The 16,944-nt window shown below is 41.9% G+C and overlaps 1 protein-coding gene across 2 annotated transcripts; it reads left to right on the plus strand.

Annotated features, from left to right (window-relative positions):
* Positions 1-8,792: 8,792 nt before the first annotated feature.
* LOC147607901 (uncharacterized) lies at positions 8,793-14,582 on the plus strand. 2 transcript variants are annotated; one of them, XM_086789923.1, is made up of 9 exons: positions 9,522-9,864; positions 9,982-10,176; positions 10,410-10,523; positions 10,776-10,904; positions 11,034-11,145; positions 11,254-11,315; positions 11,786-12,004; positions 12,374-13,714; positions 13,948-14,582. In XM_086789923.1, exons 3-9 carry the CDS (start codon positions 10,455-10,457, stop codon positions 14,332-14,334), a joined length of 2,319 nt encoding a protein of 772 aa, XP_086646049.1. In that variant the 5' UTR covers positions 9,522-9,864; positions 9,982-10,176; positions 10,410-10,454; the 3' UTR covers positions 14,335-14,582. The 2 variants fall into 2 exon arrangements, with proteins under 2 accessions (XP_086646050.1, XP_086646049.1); XM_086789924.1 differs by lacking the exon at positions 10,410-10,523 and having other exon boundaries at positions 8,793-9,864.
* Positions 14,583-16,944: the final 2,362 nt, after the last annotated feature.

Consider the following 16,944-nt stretch of genomic DNA (forward strand, 5'->3'; position numbering starts at 1 on the left):
CCCACTTGCAATTAAAGAAAGAAAACAAGTTTCGTGCCTACGTGCGGTGTCCTTCAACTTCCATTAAATTTGAAAATCCCTCCCTATTGCAAATAGAAATAATGTCTCCACGTAAAAATGATTTCTTAATTAAAAAATGCATACCCATTATGTTTTTAGGGTCTTGTTGTGGCCATGTGAGCATAGACAAAAAAATAGTCCACACAAAATTGTCATAACTCTCTCTCTCTCTCTCTCTCTCTCTCTCTCTCTCACACACACACACACACACACACACACACACACACAATACAATTTTTTGGAATCCTCTTAAACATGAATCGTTTTTTCCTAAAATAATCTCTAACTTTCACCAAGGCTAATTTGGAAAAACATTCTCAAAGGAAGTAAAATTCCTTCCTAGCTTTAACATAAACCAAAAGCTTGAAGAAAAAGTAAATTCTCCTTTTTTCAAAAATCATAAAGAAGTTTTTGATTTTCTACCAAAAATATGAAAAATTAAAGCATAAGTGAGAATCTCCATTGAGACTTAAATTACATCTGAAAAGGGGTCATCATTCTTCTTTATGCTTGAGACTTAAATTGCATCCGAAAAGGGGTCATCATTCTTCTTTATACTTGAGACCTAAATTACATCCGAAAAGGGTCATCACTCCTCTTTATGCTTGAGAAATCACAAGATAGAACACCTTATCCCTCTATGGGACTTACTGGCTTTACACCACCCTTTCATTGTCTTTCCTTGGTCTTACACACATGAATATCTCCATGGCTAGTTCGGGTATCCCTGCATGGCTTGACACCTTCAAAAAGCTTCTACTTTAAGCCATCAAGAGGTCATAAAATATGTAGGAGAATCTTGACATGGAAAATTCATGTGTGTCTTCATAATTCACATCAAAAGAAGAAGAAATAAAAAAGATTACATGCAAAAATCTCCAATCCAAGTCATCTCATAAAACTCTAGAAGGCATGTGGAGATTTGTATATTACAAGCACAAGGACACAAAGTGCTCTCTTCTTGGTACACTTTAAAAAGAAAAACTCAAGAAGATAGTGTCGTGCACTTCTCCTCTATTTTTGTTCTTAAAGAAACTCCTACTGCTTATTAAACTTTTTTACTATATGGGTGTGCATCTACTAATAGTCACATCGTTACAAGTATAGAGCCTCATATGCACAAGTTCATTCTCTCCTTTTTTCACATCTTCTCTACTCTATTTCATGAAAAATCAAATGTTTAATATGTACTCCTTCACAAGCACATAAAGCAAATGTTTAATGTGTATGATTTCCGAAGCACATAAATTTAAACCATGACCACATTGGATTATATCAAAGGATTCCTATCCCTTACCTTAATTCTCTATTACAAATAGAAAACCCTTTCACTAATGGAGTTGAACCTGTTACCATATTATAGTAGTGATGTGTGTGAACACACTTAGGACCGCCGGGGCACTTTTTCCCTCACTAGGAGGTTTTTTCCCCCGTGCATTGTATATACGCCCATTATCTTCTAGGGCTTGTCATCTTTCATTTTTGGCACTCATAATACACTACTGTGTTGTGCTCAAGCTTCCTCATCTTCTTGAAGTTGTGTGTGCATTCCTGCAACCCTAATTCCAACAATTGGTATCAGAGCAGGCTTCCTCCTCCCGGGCAGCATCACCGGCACCTGCCGCTTCATCTCCTCCGATTGCGACGAGGTTTCACGAGCGTCTGCAGGTTAGTATATGCCGTGGGCGAGCCCGTAGGGCTCGTTCGTTTCAGAATTTTGATCTGAAGTCATTTCGTCCTCCGTTTTTGCATTCCAAGTACTGCGCAGGCAAAATCGTCCTACTGTGCAGATTTTCTGTCAAGATTAAAATCTGCAGGACAGGTGCCCATTCGTCTGTTTTGGGCTGTGCTACATAGCACAGGTCGATTTTATACAAGTTTACCTCTTACAGACAGCATTTACATCTAGTAGTACAGTCATTGGCCATGGCTGACAACAATGATGTATTCCGCATGTTGGCTGCTGAGGATAAGTTGGATGGCACCAACTATCCATTGTGGGCATATATGATGCGACATGTATTGGTAGCAAAGGGGTTATGGAACATTGTGCAGGGTATTGATGCACGTCCTATTGTGGCTGGGAATGCTGCAAACACATCAGAAACAGGTACTGTTGATGATGGTGCAGGCACAAGTGCTGTAGCAGCTGTTCGAGAACCACCACTTTCAGCAGAGCAGATTCGTTGGGATGGTAGAGATGCGCAGGCTCATGCCTTGATTGCGCTGTCTGTCAAACGTACCATTATCCCACATATTCGCTCCTGCAGGACTTCTAAGGATGCTTGGGATGTACTTGCCACATTGTATCAGGCAAGAAATGAGGCTCGTGTTGCTTACCTCCGAAAACAGTTGGAGAGTGAGCATATGAACGAAGGTGATTCTATGGATAGCTTTTTGACAAAGATCAAGGATTTCAAAGAGCAGCTCATTTCTGCAGATGAAATCCTGTCAGACAGTTCACTTGTGCAGACTGTTTTGAATGGTCTACCAGATTCTTATCAGGGTTTTGCTTCCACTCTTCGCTTGATGATGAAAGGCAATCCCAATGCCTTATCATTTGAGGAGTTAGTTTCTGTTTTGCTGCAAGAAGACCAGTCAAGGCAAAACAGGAATATTATGCGTGTCGCAGATCAAGCTTTCGTTGCTAGTCAGAGAAGCGGGAAAGGTAAAGCTGGCTTTTCTTCTAGTAAGCAGAAATCTGCAAATGCTGCGCAACCAAAGAAGGAAGACAAAGATGAGAAGAAGGGTGACAAACAGAAGACATTTTGCAAGTACTGTAAGGGAAATGATCATGTCATCAAAGCGTGTCCTAAGCTGGCTGCGAAAGAGGCTAAGAAGAAAGAGGCTGGTATGGCTGTTGCAGATGCCTCTCCTTCTAACAATGAATCTGCTAATGTTGTGCTAGATACAGAATGGGCATTCAATGCGCATTGCAGTTATGACCCATCTTTGCATGACACATGTATGTCTGCAGTAGATTCAGATGTATGGTACTTTGACAGTGGTGCCACTAAGCATATCACCTCGCAGCGCAGTTTATTCACTTTCCTTGAGTCTGCTCCCACAAGGAATACTGTCACTTGTGCCAATAACTCCTCTTATCCCGTTAAAGGAGTTGGACAGATTGTGCTGAATGTTGCAAATTGCAACACCTTTACACTTTTTGATGCATTGTATGTGCCAGGGATCAAAAAGAATCTGCTGTCAGTCTCCGCATTTGCCAAAACAGGTTTGGTTGTAAAATTTGTGGATGACAGATGTACTGTTCATGATCTCTCTTGTGGTGACATCATTGTAGCATCTGGTTCACTATGTCGAGGGCTGTATAAGCTCAATATGGATGGCAAATGTGTAGAGGATTCAGCATGTGCTATTATGGATACGCAGGCTATTTCAGATGCAAAACTGTGGCATGCACGTTTTGGTCATCTGAATTTTGCAAGTTTGCTGCGCCTGCAGAAATCTGAAATGGTGTCTTCTTTGCCTAAGCTTGAGGCACCTGTCAAGCATGTTTGTGAGGGCTGCATATTGGGTAAAATGCAGCGTGCTTCCTTTCCCAAAGATGGATCAGTGAGAGCTGAACGCAGATTGCAGCTTGTTCACAGTGATGTTTGTGGTCCCATGCAAACTCCATCATTTGGAAACTACCTTTACTTCGTGACTTTCATTGATGATTTTACCAGGCATGCATGGGTATATCCTTTGAAGGCAAAGTCCGAAGTGTTTTTGTGCTTCAAACAGTTTTTGGTTATGGCTGAAAATGTGTCAGAAAGTAAGATGGGCACCCTCCGTTCAGATCGAGGGGGGGAGTATATGTCTTCAGAATTTAATGCATTTCTGGCTGAGCGTGGGATAAAACACCAATGTACAGTGCCGTATACACCACAGCAAAATGGTGTGGCTGAGAGAAAAAACAGGTCTCTCATGGAAATGGCAAGATGTATGGTTAAGAGTCAAAGTCTACCACATGGTTTTTGGCTTGAGGCTGTCATGTGTGCCACTTATGTACTAAACAGGTGTCCCACCAAAGCATTACAGGTTGTCACTCCATATGAGGCTTGGCATAGCCGCAAGCCATCTGTTGGCCATTTACGTGTTTTTGGTTGCCTGGCATATGCATTAGTGCCTGTGCAACATCGCAGAAAATTGGATGACAAAGCTGTCAAATGTATTTTTGTTGGATATAGTGCTGAGAGCAAAGGCTATCGTTTGTATCATCCACAGACAAAGCGCATTTTGGTTAGCCGTGATGTTGTATTTGTGGAAGATGCAGTTCAGCCCTTGGTTTCATGTACTAAGGAGACAGATATCAGCTCACGTGATGTCTATGATACATTGTTGCCTCTTTTCAGTGGTGCACAGTCAAGTGCAATACCTCATGAGGCAGTTTTTCAGCCTATGCAGGTTTTAAATGATGGCACAGATCAGCCTATATCTGATGCAGATGTGCATGATGCACTTGAGGATGAGAGACAAGAGATTGAGGGCTCTAGGAACATGCCTAGATGGCTGGTGCAGACTTTGCGTGACAGCAAATTGGATGCCCCTTTGTCTAGTCGCACTCGTTCTGGCTCTCATGGTGCCTCTTATGCGTCAGATTGTTATGCATTGGCTGTTTCTAGTATGTGCGATGAAAGTGAGCCTGTTTCATTTGATGAGGCACAAAGTTCAGAAAATTGGATGGCTGCTATGCAAGCAGAATACGATGCTATTATGAAGAATGGTACATGGTCTTTATGTGACTTGCCCCCTGGCAAGAAGGCCATTGGCACTAAGTGGGTATACAAATTGAAGCGTAAGCCTGATGGCACAGTGGATCGCCATAAGGCTAGGCTTGTTGCAAAAGGTTATGCTCAAGAGAAGGGCATTGATTTTGATGAGACTTTTGCTCCCACATGTCGTATGACCACTGTTCGTAGCATCTGTGCATTAGCAGCTCATAATGGTTGGAATGTACATCAGCTGGACATAAAGACTGCGTTCTTAAATGGAGATTTGCATGAGGAGGTGTATGTATCGCAGCCTCGTGGTTTTGTTCAAAGAGGGCAGGAAAACAAAGTGTGCAGGTTAAAAAAGGCTTTATATGGTTTAAAGCAAGCTCCACGAGCTTGGTATGAAAAAATACATGCATATTTGACTGCACATGGGTTTCAGAATAGTCCAACAGAAAGCACTTTGTATGTTAAACGTGTGGATGGTGTACATCTAATCATTGCTCTCTATGTCGATGACATGCTGCTCACAGGACCAAATGAGAGTCATATTGCTGATTTTAAGGCTGATTTGAATGCCTCTTTTGAGATGTCAGATTTGGGGCATTTGCATCATTATTTGGGGGTGCAATTTAAGCAGTGTGATGGAGGTATTGCTTTGTGTCAGACAAAGTATATTGAAACATTGTTGCGGAGATTTGGCCTTGAAGACTGCAAGCCTATTGCTACTCCAATGGAGACAGGTTTGAAGTTGAGTCTTCATGATGCTGGAGATCACTTTGATGTCACACTCTATCAGACAGCTGTTGGTTGCCTCATTTATGTATGCATTACGAGGCCAGACATTCAGTTTGCAGTCTCACAGGTGAGCAGATTTATGCATAGCCCAGGCATTAAGCATTGGCAGGCAGTGAAGCGTATCTTTCGCTATTTGAGTGGTACTCGGCATCTTGGGTTGTTTTATCCCAAGGGGGGATCATTGCCGCCAGATTTACATGCTTTTTCAGATTCTGACTGGGCTGGTTGTTATGACACACGCGTGTCCACGAGTGGTTTTTGCTTCATGCTTGGAAGCTCATGCATATCATGGTTGAGCAAGAAGCAGCCTACTGTGGCCACTTCTAGTTGTGAAGCTGAGTACAGGGCAGCTTTCACAGCTACGGTTGAGTGTGTGTGGCTCAGACGCCTTATGGCTGATTTGGGTGTTGGGCAGCCATCTGCCACCACCATCTTCACTGACAGTCAGAGCGCATTGGCAGTTGCGCGGAACCCAGTGTTCCATGCTCGTACGAAGCACATTGAGGTGCACTACCATTATGTCAGGGAGAGACTCTCTGCAGGAGAGATCAGTTTGGCTTATGTGCCAACACAGGATAACCTTGCAGACCTTTTCACAAAGGCTCTGCCTCGTGAGAAGTTCGAAGCTTTTCGCAAAGCTTTGGGCTTACTCCCTTTTGTGGATTCGTCCACATAGCTAGACACTTCCCTATACATGAGTGCTAGCTCTTGTTCACCGCATCACTCCAGGGGGGATTTGTTACCATATTATAGTAGTGATGTGTGTGAACACACTTAGGACCGCCGGGGCACTTTTTCCCTCACTAGGAGGTTTTTTCCCCCGTGCATTGTATATACGCCCATTATCTTCTAGGGCTTGTCATCTTTCATTTTTGGCACTCATAATACACTACTGTGTTGTGCTCAAGCTTCCTCATCTTCTTGAAGTTGTGTGTGCATTCCTGCAACCCTAATTCCAACAGAACCTTAATCAAGCCAATCTTAATGAAATAATTTCCATGTGAAATTAATTTCAATTATCAAATCAAATTAAATAATTCACCTTAGGCTAAAAGGAGGTGTGTTATTGGCTCTCTCATAACTTTAGAGGGTAGACAATCCAACAACTCTACCTCACATGTGGCATTTTGTGACATGAATGTTCATGGAGAATGCATCGCTTGAGTATAAAATATTGAGGACACCACATGTGCTACTATGATAACCCATTGGTGCCACATTTATCATGCTTTGTTCTTTGTTTTATTGCTATATTTCTATATTCGAGAGGCTAAGTATTGACTTTTGCATCTTTGTGGTACGTAAATCCCCTTTAAACTTTTTATTAACTATTTGTTTATCCTCCTTTGTATCAAGTTGTTTTGATTGAATGTATGACTTTCTAATTCCATCAAATAATTAGCTCGTGTCATTGGCACATGACAATTACTATTAAAAGATAACTAAAGGTAATTCTATGAACTTGTACCTTTGACATAATCAACTCATTTTTGGGGCTTCTCATCCACTACTTTGTTCAAGAAAAAGAAAAGTAAAACCCATATAAGTCATTGAGTCTCATGGACAAGTATATTCATTATTAAGCTGCAGCTTCCTAATGTTTGAAGTGAAGTATTTTAAGTATTTGAGATAGAACTGTTTAAATAGATTATATGTGAAAAATCTAGAAATATATCTTGAAGAATATGATAACATTATAGTGGATAACTACTGACACGCCACTTGCCATATCTAAGAAAAAGCACATGTGTGGTCATTGTATGCACCTTTGTCAATTATCAGCCCTCAAGAAAAAATAGTTTTTGGAAACCAAGTTCTCAAATCAATTAGCAATAAAGGAGTCTTGAATTTCATTTTAAAAACCCAATAGATAAAAGTCAACAACAATATTATAATGAAATTATGGAGACCTTCCTCACCATCCCTTCCCACATGCACATGCTTTGTTGCATGCATTTAATTGATAGAAAAGCTAGAAGTTATCCCCTTTGTATTAGCATAGGGATGTGGAAAGACATAATGGCTCAAGTATGTGTATATTGTTGAAACTTTGAGAACTCTTGGTGCACTTGACTTTAGAATTTGCGTATAATGCCAAGGTAATGCCTTTTTGAATCATTGATGATATCATAAGTTTGTCCAACACTTTTTAAAAAAGTGTTGCCATATAGTCTCAAACAAAAGTGTTTTGATTTTCTCAGATGTGATGTTTTAACCTTCATTGATAGGTTTCTTATTAATGAATCATATCTCTCCCTCCCTCCCTCTCTCTCCCTCTCTCTCTCTCTCTCTCTCTACCCAAATCCTCTTCCTCAAGTTTAGTACACGGAAGATTGTCTGCTGTTATTTTTTATTGGATATGCCTTATGCTCCAAGTTTCATAGATAGGCTTCATATGGATGCTCTCTCTCTCTCTCTCTCTCTCTCTCTCTCTCTCTCTCTCTCTCTCTCTCTCTCTCTCTCCTGTTGGATAGATCATATTTGGTCTCTTGGGATTGTTCCTACAATGTTAAAAAGGGCTTCTTCTTCTTCTTTCAAGTTTATAAGGAAGGTTGTCATATTTTCTATTGGATATACCTTATGTTCGAGCCTTCATAGACATGCTTCTTATGAATAACTCATCCCTCTCTCTCTCTCTCTCTCTCTCTCTCTCTCTCTCTCTCTCTCTCTCTCTCTTACACGTATGTGTACACACATGCACATCCTCTTTCTTTGAGATTAGTACAACGAAGACCATTTATTGATTTATTATTGGATATATGTGCATAAAAGGTCAAGAGAATCATGTGATGTTCTTAACACTTACAGGTGGCATGCATTTCATTCTTCCCCCTCTGCACCTACACAAGGGCGTGCATGTGTGCATAGGCACACCCCCACTTCTCAAGGTTAGTAAAAGGAAGACTATATGGGCACACAAAAATGTCAAAGAGAATCGTGTGATTTTCTCAACACGCAAGGGGGTGGCATGGCATTCCTTTCATTGTCTACCTACATTGGTTTATAGAATATTAGGAGGGGACTAGAGTGTGTGAAAGGTTTGGATAAAGCCTTAAGGTATAGATAATGACGTATAGAAATAATTTCTGGAGGAAAAAACCTAGGTCCTAAGATACCAGGTGCCAGAACGGCAAGTATATTTTTGCGTACAAACTTTAAAGGATCTGGAAAAGTTGGATTTCTTTTTTTTTTTATAAAGGTGAGCTGTCGTACGCCTCCCCTCTCAGCCCAGCCACGCCGGAGCAGCCGCCCATGTCCGCCAGCTCTGAGCAGCGAGCCTTGCACCCTCCGCCCTCTTCGCAACGCTCTCATGGCCAAGACGGTCGCCTCTGTCGGCTTACGCCGCCAACGCCGACGGAGAAATAAACACCAGCAAAAAAAGCCACGGCCGATTCATGAAATTATGACGTTTATCGTCGCGCATTTATGACGTCGATTCGTAACGTGGCTGACGTGTTAGCGAGATGGCAGGAACCGTGCTCGCGTGGCAATATTTGTATGGCTCTGACATGGCATCTCTTTTCCACTAATAAAGCCCAATGTATGATTAATCTCCTTAATTAAGCTGCTAATCTTGCGCCGGAGCTCCACGATTACGAAAAAGCTTCCCTACAGGGCACGTTGTGCAATACGACAGGGATTTCGTATGAACGGTTGCGATGTGCGCAATGTGATCGGACAGCTGCGATGTGGAGTTTCTGGAAACTTTATCCACGCAGGGGGTAGGTGGGTCTACGTGGAGAGATAACGTGGCAAAAAGTGCAGGACACTTGTAAGCAAAAGAGGGCCGAGTTTTTAATGAATACTTTTTCCCATTTTCCAGCGATTTTTCAAAAATATCCTGGAAAAACGACCGCTTTCGAGAGCCACAAGCACCTCCCCTTTTGCCCTTTTTCTTCTTTTTTCTGAGTTTTTTTTTTTTTTTTTTTTTTTTTTGCATCATCTCAAGCTTGCTCGCTTTTTGCCTTTTTCCATAGCCAAGGTTCCTCTCTTTGCTTTCTGCTTTTCTCCATAGCCACACCTGCCCTCTCCCGCTCTTGCTTCCCCCTCTTGCAAACCATTTTTCCCCCAACTTTGCCTTCGGATCAGGCCAATTTTCTCCATTTCAGCCCCAAAAGCTTCGTTGCCCTGCGGAAAGCTAGCATAACCTTAATTTGTCTGTGCAGAATCCTTAGTAAAACCCTAATTTTTCTGTGCAGAATCCCCTGTAACACCCTAATTCCTTTGTGCAAAAGCTTCATCGCGCAGAGAGAAAGCAAGAGCAAAAAGCGTCAAATTGACATCGCCTGCGGTAAGCATGTCGCCTGTTTAGAGGTTTAGAGGTTTTTGCCCTTTGTTGCGCTAGAAAAAACCATAGGTCATGGCTTCTGTGTTTCTGAAACCCTAGCTTTTAACGATCTGGGTGCAGAAAGCTTTATTTTTGCCTTTCACGTCTTGCGATTTTTGCCGGAAGCTTCTTCATCCATCCTGCAAAAGAATTAGGCTTCCATCACTGACTGAGATAGAAACAGTAAAGTGGACTGTCAAGGCTCTTCTCGCTCTTCTCAAGTGAGATCACGGCTTGCTCAGCCCGAGTTCTTCTCCGGCCATGGCCTTGCAACAGGTAAAGGGCATTTTTCTGTTCTTTTTGAAAGACTTGCATTCTTGGGGTAAATTGGCATGTCGTGTTTGCACATCTTAGCATTTTTGAGGGTTTGTCAAAGTCAAGGGGGTTGTCAAACCCCTGTGTGAATGGGCGTTAAATGGGATGATGTGCCGACTCCTTGTTGATATCCACATGAGGATTAGGCTCAAAGCATGTGTGGGAATGACCTGTTTACACTCCCGGCATTCCAGGAGTGCTGTCTCGGTGTTCCTGGAACGCTGACGTGTTAAAATGGGATGACACACTGGCTCCCCCCAAAGGTTGATGTGAGGGCAAGGCCGACATCTTCTCCCATAATGATGAGGGTAAGTGTGTTCAAGTTTTGGTATGTGGATGAACTGTATCCGCTCCATAGCAGTCCAAGAGTGCCAACTGAGCTTTTCCAGAAGGCTGATGTGTTAAGAGGGAAAGGATGTGGCGTTCTTTTCATTTGTGAAATTTGCACCTGGCTACAATGCGGTTGCCCTGTAGTGTCACGTGGCCTTTCCCTGAAGCATTTCTGTCATGTGTAAGAGCTGTGTACACCCCTTGTTTCTCAGCTCAGGGTTTTTGTACAGGTTGGTGCTGAACAAGTGGGCTACTGGATGACTTTCCCAGTGTCCTCGCCTTCTTTCACAGATGCTGTTGGCTCTCCAAAGGTTAAAGGTGGTGACCTTTCAGCATCTACGGAGGATAGCCCTGTAAAGGTAAGGTATCACAAGCTATGCATATGAAGTTTTATTATATTCATCAAATACGCCATGACCATTTCAATGGACATTTCACTCTGCATTTTGTCCGGTCATCACAGTTTCGGCCTTTTTCTGAGTTTTCAGGTGAGGAAACCCTACACCATCACCAAACAAAGAGAGAGGTGGACAGAAGAAGAGCATGAGAAGTTCTTGGAAGCTTTGAAACTATACGGGCGGGCTTGGAAACGCATTGAAGGTGAGCACGTGGGAGCCATTTTCCTACACACAGTCACTTTATCATGTATTTAATGCAACTATCAGGGAAATTGGTGAGGTTTTAATGAATCTGTTTCCTTGTATGTAGATCACATTGCCACAAAAACAGCAGTCCAGATTCGAAGTCATGCACAGAAGTTCTTCTCAAAGGTTTGTCCCTTTTTTCTAAACCTTTGTAGTGACTTCTTATAGTGATTAAATGCAATGCTTTAGCCTTAAGGCTAGATTAAGTCAGCGATTTCGGAGTTAATGCATACAAATTAAGGTTCAAAAGGCAGAGAACTCTCTAAAAGGGTGTTAATATCCATGTGGCTAGCTCATGTTTGTGAGTGTAAATGATGCATACACTAAGTTTTCCAACTTTTAGATAATGCATATGTATCACGAGCCCACATGCTCTGTTTGAGAATGAAAATCTGCTGTGCATGATTCATTTAGTACGCTGCTTGACATCCCTAAGAGTAGGCACCTTCGACATTCTGTAAGTCCAGAAAACTGAGACTGTAAAATGCCAAGGTTACATTTACTATGTGGATAATGTATAAGGAGGATAGTGTAAAAAAATAGTCACTTGGTTGGATGTCAAGTAACATCATGGTTTACCTTTTCATGTATTGCAGTTAGAGCGAGAGGCTTCATTAGGTGGGTCATCAATGACTGAAATCCCACCTCCACGACCAAAACGGAAACCAAGTCATCCTTATCCTAGGAAGGCGGGCGGTGCATTCTCAAGCTCCCCATCATTTGAAGAGGATAGCAAATCACCTCCAGCAGTTTGCTCTGCCTTAACTCCTCTAGGAAGTCTCACAGGGACACCCGCATGGAAGGCGCCAACAAAGGTTTGCCTTCAACCATGCCAATTTCCTCAAGTTGGGAATACACAGTGTTTCAAAATTGACATATATATCTGTAAGTATTGTGCGTGCGCGGGTGTGTTACACACACAAATATATATATATACACACATTATTCATATATATGTGCATGTGCATCTGCATGTGCGTGTGTGCGCGTGCATGTGTGCGTGTGTACATGCGTGCACACGTGTGTGTGTGTTTTGGATGCATGGGTGGATGGATGCATGTGTGTAATGTATGTATGTATGTATGTGTGTAAGTACATATGTATTTCAAAATAGTTTATGTGCTCATGTCATATTTTTTATCTTATTGTCGTCATATTTTTTATCTTATTGTCGTCATGTACAGGTGTTGCAAGTAGTGTTTCAGAAAACCAGATCATCTGCTGCCAGCCTCAGGCTTTTTGGCCAAACTGTCGTTCCAGGTAATGATAAAGCTGGAGCAGATGTTGATCAAGCCGAATTCCCTCATTCAATTGCCATGGAAAGCACAGGCTCTCCCAGGTCACAGGTTTCAGTGGAAACTGAGGAAATGTCCAGCATTTCACCACCCATGAGTAATACCGAATCTGGTGTATGGGATCAAAGTATGTGTGTTTCTCAACCAGAAGAAGCAGTGGGTGTAACTTCTGGCAATACGCCTCAAGGATGCAAAGCTACTACTGGTTTGCAGGCATGGGAAAAGGATTTTGACGCCACACATGTCAAAATCCCATCCCATATGGACAAGCCAAACGAAAACAGTGTAGCAACTTCAAGCTCAGCTGCTTATGAATGTCAAGCCTTTCAGCGAGCAGGGCAGAATCTTGATGGCAGCTGCTTCACACATTGGCAACCCCCCTCCTTTGCAATAAGTAGGCATCATGCAGCACCATTTCCTGCATCCATTCCAACATTTTGGCAGGGTCTTATGCCTCATAATTTTGCTCATAATAAGAATGAGGATGCCAATACAGCTGCCGCAATCGCTGCTGCCACATTTGCTGTAGCATCAGTTTGGCAAGCCATACAGGGGGCTATACCCATTGCAAACAATGATTCCAATATAAGTATGGTGTACAGTCCTATCGCTATGCTTGCAGCAGCCAGGAAACCAGTGTCAGTTCTAGGGACACAGGGTTCTAGGCCACAATCACCACTTGAACCACATGTAAATGCACATGAAATGAAAAAGAGGGAGCAAGGAGGCAATCATAAATACAATGGAAGTGAGAATGAGCAAACTAGTGTACATGGAGAAGACTCTACAGCTGAATGCTGTAGTAGTCTAACAGACACAAGTAGGTTATCCTCTTATGAAATCAATGATGAAGGGGCACAAGCAAAGAAGCGCCTTAGAAGTTCCTGTGAAGTTGACATGCATCTGGATAGGGAGGCATCTAGGACTTACAAGGTACTGACATGTGAATTTAGTGATTCTAAAAGGAATGCAAATGCTAAACCTTCCTCCCTAGGTAATGGCCTGGAGTTCATGCATGGGACTGTAGCTGTTCAACCGAGATTGACCGATAACTGTATGAATGAGGTCATAGGGGCGACTGACAAGGATGTCACAGAAAAGAGTTCTGTAGAGGAATTGCCGCAATCAGAAGCTAATTATCAACAAAAAGTACAGACAGCTGAAGAGGATAGTGTTTCAATAGACAACCATAGTAATGATGCAGAGCAGATAACCAACATGCACACTCAAGTACTCTCTCTCTCTTTCTCTCTGTGTGTGTGTGTATTTATTTGTCTAATCTACACACACACACACACACACACACACACACACACTATGTATATGTATGTATGCATAATGAAATGTATGTATGGAAGGATCTATGTATGTATACACGGGGTGGATGGGTGGGGGGTGTGTGCGTGTGCCTGTGGTGCTTTCTGGTTCAAGTCCACAACTCAAAAGATTTCTTGTTCTTGCAGAGTGTGCATGCATGTGGGGTGATTCAGCATGACTCGCCCATGAAGACTGATGAGGGAGCTAACAAGGAAGAAAGGCCACCAAAACATAAACGCCAGTGCTGTGATTCAAACAAAGAGGCCGTATCACCATCCACAATGTCTCAGTCCGGAGCAAACGAGGAAACATCATCCAAAGAGTGTACAAGTAGTTTGAAAATGGAATTGAAGGATGGTAACAGAATGCAAACTGATGTAAATGAAAGATACGCAGAAACTGCTGAACATCTCTTCCTGATCAAGGCTGGATCAACCTCGAGTTCAAGGTATAGTGGAGTTGGATTTGTTCCATATAAGAGATCTTTGAGAATTGACTCATCAAGTATGAAGGTTGATACATCACTACGATGATTGGTGCTTTGCAAGCTTCCTCATGCAAGGGGCCTGGTAAAACCACGTCCTGAAGCTCTCACAGAATTAGAAGGCATTTTTTGTAGAATTTCAGAGGAGCTGATGAGGGAGCTTATCATCACCCAAGAGTTCAGCTGCACAGTACATACTTGTAGCATAATCTATGACACAGAGAGAGTGTTGTATTCATCTTTTTATATGCTTTGTGTAATTCTAATCATGTGTATCAATGAAAAGAACTTCACCAATGTTGTGATGTGCTGCTCAATGCAGTAACACTTTTTTTGCACTTGTTTACCCTTGCTTCCTGTTGGCTCTCCTTCCATACCTCTTTGCAAGTGAGATAAAACGACAATTGAGATTTTTGGATACATGGTAAATTTTATAGTCATATTTATGTTTGGATACATGGTAAATTTTACAGTCATATTTATGTTTGGATGAAAGCTTCACAAAAATTTGGAACCCTTGAGATGAAACAAGGCTGCATGAAAGGTTTGGGAGCCCAAAGGTTTGAAGAGCACAACTTCTATAGAACATCAATTGACCAAAGATCAAGTGTACTTTGGTCCTTTATCACACCAATTGGGCCACTGTGCGCGTGCATGAAGGATTTTCAAACTTTCACAGATATTTTGCATGAAGGATTTTCAGCCATTAAAAATGCTTTGGGGATGCACCACCTCTGAAATTTTGTGTGGCAGATCCAGCTCAGGCTTTGTATGCACTTGTGATGGATCTCGCTCATAAAGCAGCAGTTCTTTTTTTCCCTGGTCGTATGCCTGCTGCACCAGATGTTGGACAATGGCTGAAAGCATTGTTGGGAGACTGTTTTGTGCATGGCTGTTACATAATGGATAGTGGTTTTTATGAGGTCATTTTCACAGATTCCAAATACAAGCAAATGTTGCTGGAAAAATCTCCGTTGTTTTATGGTCAACAACTTGTTCATGTTTATCCATGGTCACCGACTAATGACTACCAAAGCCTCATAAGGCATAAATGCCCTCTTTGGGTTGAAGTCAAGATTTTCCTCTGTATTCTCAATCAACATTACCTTACTTGGCTCAATCACTTAGTAAAGTGGTATGTCCGCCCCGATCATATGGTGATGTCCATAAATTTTGCATTTTATGGGACACAAACATACCTACTCTAGAATGTGTGGCTTTGGATATTCATATGGAAGGGATGGCAACCCAAGCGGGTTTTTTCCATCTTAAATGGGGCAAGTTTGTTGGTTCATGTTTTTCATGTGGTAAATTTGGACACATGCAATCTGAGTGTCCCCTCAACTTAATATCAAACCCCTAAGGCAGCTATGCCTTCGCAATCACCTCAACAACTATGAATGCACGATAGAACAAGGGAAAAACTCTAGTGGAGCAACAGAATGCTTTAGCCGATAAGGGAAAAGCCAAAGCTTCCCTGCCTCAAAAAGACAAGGAAAAATAGTAAAACCAAGAACTACAACCAATATGCTTTTGCGGGGGCAAGGAAGGCTCTTTCGTAGGGTATCACATCTTTCATGCTGGCACTCCTTACTTTTCAGTAGTAGTCATGTTGATTCTCCATGAATTTCAGCCATGTGTCGCATATAATGATCCTTTGGGAAGATAGATAGTGCTTCAATGCCATGTGAATGGAGAGCCATTTGAATTTGGTGGTGTATATGCATCACAGAATTCTTTAATAAGAACTCAAATGCGGGAAAATTTGAGAGCTTCCCCTTGGCTTTCAAACGCGTTTTTGTGTGGAGACTTTAACAACTCTCATGAATACGATGATAATAGTAACCACAAATCGCATATGCTTGTTTTTGAAAGTGGCATGCTACACTTTAATATATAGGAGCATGTGATTCGTGGAAACACTTGATGCCTACCATGCAAGGGTATACTTTCCATCACAATGCTATTACTAATTATTGGGCTCGTCTAGATAGATGGTACACGTTGAATGCAAATCAATATGATACTTTCACATGCAAAATGTTGATAGACTACTCGATGTGTCTTTCAGATCATTACCCTTTGTGGATGATGATGTATTTTGGCATGTCGATAATGGATGGTCCTCTTCCACAAAAGAGGCTATTGCTAATCAAGGATAGCTATCTAAAACATCAACTTTTTGTTGAGTTGGTGGCTCATGCCATGCAACCCTTGAAGATGTAGATGTTTGTTGACATTGACATGGCTTGGCATAAATTTTCCACTCACATGCTGGCTGTTATTTTTTATTATGGTAAATGGTTCTTGGGAGAAGAAAGAGGTAGAGTGTGAAGGATGCAAAACTCATGGCTCAACAACTCAATGAATGTAGTCATCAAAGAAGTCTTGATGATTCAGAGAAAGAGGCATTGATGCAAGCAAGCATTTGTCTTAAGAGAGACGATGAAAGACACAAGCTATGACACTTTACAATCTAAGTCTACATCACAGACCAATATGGCAAACCATAACTTCTTTACTTTATGATTTTCAGCCTATACCTCCTCTAGAATTGAGTCATAGTTTGAAACTTGAAAGATTGGACAATTGGCTCCCCATCAAGTTGAGGATGCTCCTCATGGTCTGATAGGTTATTCATCAGACAGAAGTTCGGGTG

The sequence above is a fragment of the Cibotium barometz genome, chromosome 54 (assembly GCF_041138505.1).
Source record: "Cibotium barometz isolate CiBa-2024 chromosome 54, ASM4113850v1, whole genome shotgun sequence".
NCBI lineage: Eukaryota > Viridiplantae > Streptophyta > Polypodiopsida > Cyatheales > Cibotiaceae > Cibotium > Cibotium barometz.

What these genes read in the sequence shown, in the direction of transcription:
- LOC147607901 (XM_086789923.1), top strand. Translation starts at nt 10,455, where the DNA reads ATGACACACTGGCTCCCCCCAAAGGTTGATGTGAGGGCAAGGCCGACA. An exon ending in GGCTTGGAAACGCATTGAAG is followed by an intron (nt 11,146 to 11,253) that starts GTGAGCACGTGG and finishes CCTTGTATGTAG; the next exon opens with ATCACATTGCCACAAAAACA. An exon ending in CATGGAAGGCGCCAACAAAG is followed by an intron (nt 12,005 to 12,373) that starts GTTTGCCTTCAA and finishes CGTCATGTACAG; the next exon opens with GTGTTGCAAGTAGTGTTTCA.